The sequence below is a fragment of the Nematolebias whitei genome, chromosome 3 (assembly GCF_014905685.2).
Source record: "Nematolebias whitei isolate Nwh7 chromosome 3, NemWhi1, whole genome shotgun sequence".
Lineage (NCBI taxonomy): Eukaryota > Metazoa > Chordata > Actinopteri > Cyprinodontiformes > Rivulidae > Nematolebias > Nematolebias whitei.
The window spans coordinates 9,730,825-9,737,303 of NC_056500.1; the positions used below are offsets into that span (position 1 = coordinate 9,730,825).

Consider the following 6,479-nt stretch of genomic DNA (forward strand, 5'->3'; position numbering starts at 1 on the left):
CTATCTATCTATCTATCTATCTATCTATCTATCTATATATATATATATATATATATATATATATATATATACACATTATCTGTATCACTGTCATTTATACATATATACAGTTTAATAATTTTCTTATATATACACACACATAATATCACAATCATATATACATTATATCTATTTTATATATATACACATCTCATGTATGCATATATATGTGTATATAACCACATATTGCCACCATATATATATATATATATACTCACACACACGTTATAATTTAATTATCTTATCTCTATCATTTTTACTGTAGTTTATCGTTGTCATTGTTTACTGTTCTTCTTGTCTGTACTTTATATGTTCTGTCTGGAGCAGGTCTCTTGTAAATGAGTCCTTGTGAAATGAACTTATGATGATGCTCCTACTCTTTGAAGGTGAACCCATGGCACCACACCATCTCTCAGTCGGACAGTTTGATCAAAATCCTCCTCAAAGATACTTCCACCTCTTCCTCACATCTTGTTCTTTGGGAAACCTTCAAAATGAAAACAGGACATTTGTGTCTACACAAAAACATTGTACAAAGGAGGTCAAGCTTGTTTTTTTATTTCCTATATTCTCCCTAGTTTTATTTTTTTATATCCTAGAACTTAAACAAAACTCCAGTTCTGATGCAAATCTGTTGATAATGATAATGAACCAATGCTACTGAAATAATGAGTATGCGTGTTAGCAAAATATTCCAGTCATCAGATCTCAGTCAGCTTCATTGCAGCTGAACACCCGTGTTACACTGAACATCACATCAGCTGGTGGACATAAATACAGTACAGTAAAATTATATTCACAAAATACTAACAATAATATGTTCATCTTACTTGTGAAAAGTTATCCCCCGAGACCTGACGTCAGTCCGTCGAGTTGAACAGAAATAAGCTGTAAAGTGCTGAAACATCTTCTGTTTTAACCAAATAAGGAAGACCGCTCCAAGATGGCGGCCGAAATTCCAGCGCCGCAGCAGCCGATGCGGGATTTAGTGATTATATGATATCTATATCTATGGTGAGGAACAGAGCTCTATGGTGAGGAATGTCAAGCGCGGTGCGTCCAGGGACACGTTGCTGCGCCGACACCAAGGAGTGATGGAGATAAAAACTGAAGATAAACGCACGTAGGTGAAATTACTCAACTTTGTTGTTCTTGTGTTTTTGCAGTAAGATTCGGAAACTTTTCAGGATCACCGTGTGTCTGTAAAACAGCAGACTGCAGGAAACCGAACCCAACACGCAGATCTTGCCTCTTTGGGCAGCTTGATCTTCTTTTACTTAAACATTTGGATGCAAAGTCCCAAAACTTCATGGAAAGAAACGCATGATGAGGAGACAACAAGGATGGAGAAGATAAAAACTGAAAACAAACAGACTGAGTGAGTGGTGCGTGTGTGGTCAGTTAGGAGAGAAAGGTTTGGAGTTGTGGTTTGAGCTTCAGGGCCACCGTAGTAAGGCGAGCAGGAACCATGAAAACACAGAAGCTCAAATATAGAAGAAATAAAAAACTCAAGAGCATGGATCAAATAACAAGGTAAAACCAAAGAGAGGCATTTTAAATAATAATTGTCTTTGACATGTTTACAAATCTTGTAATTCAATTCACTTTATTTACAAAGCGCCAAGAAGTCACACCAGAACAGAAACATTCATATATTTTTCGGACGACAAGGCGCACATAAAATCCTTGAATTTTCTCAGAAATCAGCAGTGAGCCTTATAATCCGGTGTACCTGATGTATTAATTACCGCGGTAAAGTTAGTTTTACGTTGGATATTCGAGCTCCGCGGCTTCAGCGGGGTGTTGCTCTCGTCAATCCGCTTCAGGCTGTCTGATTTCGGTCAGCCGCGCTCAACCTGCCCCTACTCAGTGACGTAATGGTTCGCTTAGGGACCGTCAACAAATTATCGAACGCAGTAACTCTTCAGAAACACTGCAGAAACAAAAAGCAATATATTTTACATGATTTGCCCCACTCACCCAAAACTTACACCAAACTACTCTCCAAGACGAGTCAGACGAGGCACACCTGTTTATTTTTCATTTTTATGCATTTCATAATTTTACATAATTTAATATTTCATAAATCAGACTTTTTGCTCAGTAGCGTCCATGTCTTTTGACCCACGCACACAAAACTTAGAGTAGTAGAGAAGAGTAGCTTGGTGTAAGTTTTGTGTGCGTGGGTAAAAAGACATGGACGCTATTGAGCAAAAAGTCTGATTTATGACCATTTAAATTATTTTAATATTATAAAATGCATAAAAATGATAAATAAACCCGTGTGCATCGTCTGACTAATCTTGTAGAGTAGTTTTATCTAAGTTTTGGGTGAGTGGGGCAAATCGTGTACAAGCCGCGGAGCTCGAATATCCAACGTCCAACGTAAAACTAACTTTACCGCGGTGTATTAATTATGGTTGTGCTTACTGACCTCGAACTGATTTTATGTGCAGTGCTCAAAAATCTGTCAAAATGTTTTAGTTTTGCTTAATGCGCCTTATAGTCCGAAAAAACCCCAGTACTGTATATAAAAGTTAACATTATTTATCTGAGGAGCAGACTGAAAACCATTAATTTCACAGAGTCATCGTATTAATACATGAAGCTACCAAGAAAGTATTTTGATGAGCAATACAACAAAAATACTTTTAATAGTTCATGTAGAATTCCCCATACAATCACCCCCAGTGTAGTGTTCGTAGTGAAACAATTAATTATCTGACTGTTTGCTGATTATATATAAAAAAAAAAAAACAGATTTAGTCCTTTATTGAATTTAGAAACATTTTAAACATAGAGCTCAATAATCAAAAGCTTTATCCAAACGTGAACCCATTGTTGATTAAAAAAACATTTTAAAGTTTCTGAACAGCTTGATTAATTAATTAATTGACGATTTCAGCAATGACTTGTTTTGCAGCCTTGATGAGCAACGAGGAAAAATAAATAAATGAATCAGGATGTATACTTTTAATTAGTTTCGCTCTGATGATCCAGTTGCTTCTCTAGAAGTTTTGTCTCACTGCTAAACTTTTTTTGAGGACTGCCAAACAAAAGGGAGACTCTTTTGGGGAAACGTGTCTCCTGTTACATCTGGAGTGAAACGAACACTGCATCTTAGAAAAGCATGCACAGTCAAACATGGCGGTGGCAGTGTGATGGTTTGTTTCAGGACCTGGGCGATCTGCTTTAATTGACGGCACTGTGTATTTTTGCTCCTAAAGCCCCATCAGTTCGTGACCTCAGAACGACGGCTAAATTCCTCCTCAGACGTGGAAGATCCATCACCGGTTCTCACAAACGCTCGATTTTAGTTGTTCCCACCAAAGATGGAACCACTAAGTTTAACGGTCATAAACATTTTAACGCATGGGCCAGGTTAGTTTGGAAATCTTTTCCCTCGCCTAATAAACAAAATCATCATTTCAAACTTCATTTTATATTTATTCTAGTTATCGTTGCGTGATACTAATTAAATTAAATGCAAGTGTGGCCAACAAAAGCAGACATGTCTGTTTTCACAGCACTGTTGGCGCCTACGTGGAAAAACAAAATGCAAGTAAGTGAATTTTTGAAAACTGGATGCACCTCTGTCTCCTCTTCAGTGGTGCCATGGAGATGATATTTGGACTTCCAGCTGCTGCCACCACCTCCACCTCCACCACCACTATTTCATCACCTTTCAGCTTCTCTGTAGCTGCCAGCAAACTGCCCAGTCAGCAGAAAACCACAAGCGCAACAGAAAAAGAAGAGGAGAGACGTGTAGAAATCCCTGGTAAACCACAGCCACGCCAACATTTCTTGTTCCAGCTCAGTTTTAAAACCAAACGTGTCTTTCGCTGGAATAAACTCTTAAGCTGCACCTTTTTTCTCTGGTTGTTTCACACTTTGCAATGAGCGGCACCTTTAAACGGTAAAGGTTAAAGGCTAAACGTTTAATGTATCTCACTCTTTAGAAGTCAGAACAGCTAACATGAATATTATTTTAAGTAATGCTCATCTACTCTTTCAGTATTTTCTGGATTCCAGTCAAACCTGGACTCTCCGTGGAGAGATGTCCAGTGGGCAGCAGAGTGAGTACATTTGTGCAAATAATGTTACAAATGAAAGGTTTGTGTGTTAAATCCTTCTGTAATTCATCTGAAACTTCCAGGCGAAGGGAGAACCTGCTGAAGGATGTGGGCTCCTACAGACCGAGCTGTAAGGAGGTGACTCAGGCTCGGGTTCTCCTCCTTGGTCCGGTTCGCTCAGGAAAGTCCAGCTTCATCAGCTCGGTCCAGTCGGTGTTTAATGGAAGAGTCACCAACCGGGCCATGGTGGGCTCCTCTTTCTCCACCAGCTTCACCAAAAAGGTACAGCTGATCCAGCAGCTGACGCACAAATAAAGATTCAAGAAAAACTAAATAAGTTCAGCTCTTTGTGGCTTTTGGGCCCGACAACAAATCTCTAAATTCTGTTAGTTTGAGTTTTGTGCTTTAGATTTTTATCTCTTGGTTGTTTCAGCTGCAGTCCTTCAACATACAGACTCAGGATGAGCTGTGTAATTCTGGGCTGGTCCTGTGTGACATAATGGGTCTGGGGGATGGAGAGATGACCGGGCTGACCCTTCACGACATCCTGTCGGTCATTAAAGGCCACGTACCTGAAGGGCACAAGGTGACCAGACGATGGCTTTTCATTTTTGTGGATGTTTATGAAGCGTTCACGCTATTGTGATCCATTTTTCTTCTGTACATTTTTCTGCATCTTTCTCGTTACACAGTTTTTGTGCTATTTCAACAAATATCAAAACATTCAGCTTGTTCAGGAGAAGGGTGCTATGACTTTTGGTATTGTGCACCTTTAGCTTTTTGAAATATTTAGCCTTTTCTGCCACTTTTTTCTCATAGAAAATGATGAATTGAACTCATTTTACAATCTTAAGATCGGTTTACAAATTTTTACTGCTCCTTTCACATTTTGTTCCGCTTCAGCTTCTTTCAGCTTCCTGGTGCAAATTTAAAATTTTTTCAGCTACTTTCAGCTGTTTTGTGGTCATTTCAGATTTTCTTCAGCTAACTACAACATTTTTGTGCTGCTTCTATTTTATTTCTGCTAGTTTCAGCTTTTTCTGCTATTTCAGCTACTATTTAGCTGTTCTTATGCTAATTTTAGCCTTTTCAGCTAATTCCACTTTTTTGCACTCATTTCAACTTTTTTCACACTAATTCAGCAAAATATGCTATTTCCACTTCCTTCGGGTAATTTCAGCTTCTTTCTCCAATTTTTAGCTACTTTTCAGCTGGTTTTATGCTAATTTAAGCTTTTTTCAGGTAATTTCCACTTTTTTGTGCTCATTTCTGCTCCTTTCAGCCTAACTGGACAAACGTGTTCTTTCTGCGTTCTCGTGCTAATTTAAGCTTGTTCTACCTTTTCAGCTAGCTTTTTTAGCATATTTAGCTCATTTCAGCTGTTTTCAGACACATTCAAGTTTTTCATGGTAATTTCTACTACTTTCAGCCAAATTAAATTATTTCTGCTAATTTCAATTTATGCCCCTTTCAGCTTATTTCTGCTAGTTTCAGTTATTTCAGCCACTATTTAGCTGTTTGATGCTAATATTAGCTTTTTCAGCTAATTCTACATTTTTTGCATTAATTTCAACTTTTGTGCTCTTTTTGCTTTCTCCTGCTGATTTACACTTGTTATACATTTTCAGCCATGTTTTATCATGTTTTTTTCTAATTTCAGCTGTTTTTCAGCAAGTTCTTCCACAATAAGCATTCACACTGCATTTTCGCAGGAAAATAAATTTCTCTAGTTTTATATAAAATACATGTTGTGCACCTGCAGAGGTGTAAAGAGGCGCGGAGCAGAAGAAATGGATTAAATTAAAGGCCTAGTTTCACTTCAGATCTAAAGTTTGACTGTTTTGCTCAGTTCAGCCCAGATCAGCCGGTGGGTTCAGAAACTGTGGGCTACGTGAAGATGCCAAAGCTGAGGGATAAAATCCACTGTGTGGCCTTTGTGGTGGACGCCTCTCAAGTGTCAACCTACTACAGAAACCTCGGCTCCACCTTCAAACAGCTCCGAGAGCACATCAGTGACCTGGGTGAGCAAAAGGCTGCCAGTTCAACACAAACATGTTCCTGCAAGGAGTTATGTTTAAACCAGGGCTCTGCAACCTTTATGATTAAAAGAGCCATTTCTGCCCCTTCCGTCACTAAATTAAACATCTAGCGCCCCAAATCCAGCTATAATTGTCATTATCAGGTGGCCCATGGGCCACTTTAATTTTGTTAGAGGAGTTTTTTCTGGCCAGTAGGCATGAAATTATGAAACTAAAAACATCCAATGATTGTTAACATTTATTGATATTTTTACATGTTGAGACAAAAGAAAAGACTGGATTCCATCCATCCATCCATCCATCCATCCATCCATCCATCCATCCATCC

At 38.5% G+C, this 6,479-nt stretch overlaps 1 protein-coding gene across 1 annotated transcript in view; it reads left to right on the forward strand.

Moving 5' to 3' along the window:
- Positions 1-6,479, forward strand: part of ifi44g (interferon induced protein 44g) — a 36,124-nt gene that overhangs the window by 27,919 nt on the left and 1,726 nt on the right. The window contains exons 3-7 of the mRNA XM_037697830.1: positions 3,648-3,817; positions 4,055-4,115; positions 4,196-4,394; positions 4,546-4,698; positions 5,962-6,240. Of these exons, the coding sequence (XP_037553758.1) occupies positions 3,648-3,817; positions 4,055-4,115; positions 4,196-4,394; positions 4,546-4,698; positions 5,962-6,240 (862 nt within the window). The remainder of the gene's footprint in view (positions 1-3,647; positions 3,818-4,054; positions 4,116-4,195; positions 4,395-4,545; positions 4,699-5,961; positions 6,241-6,479) is intronic.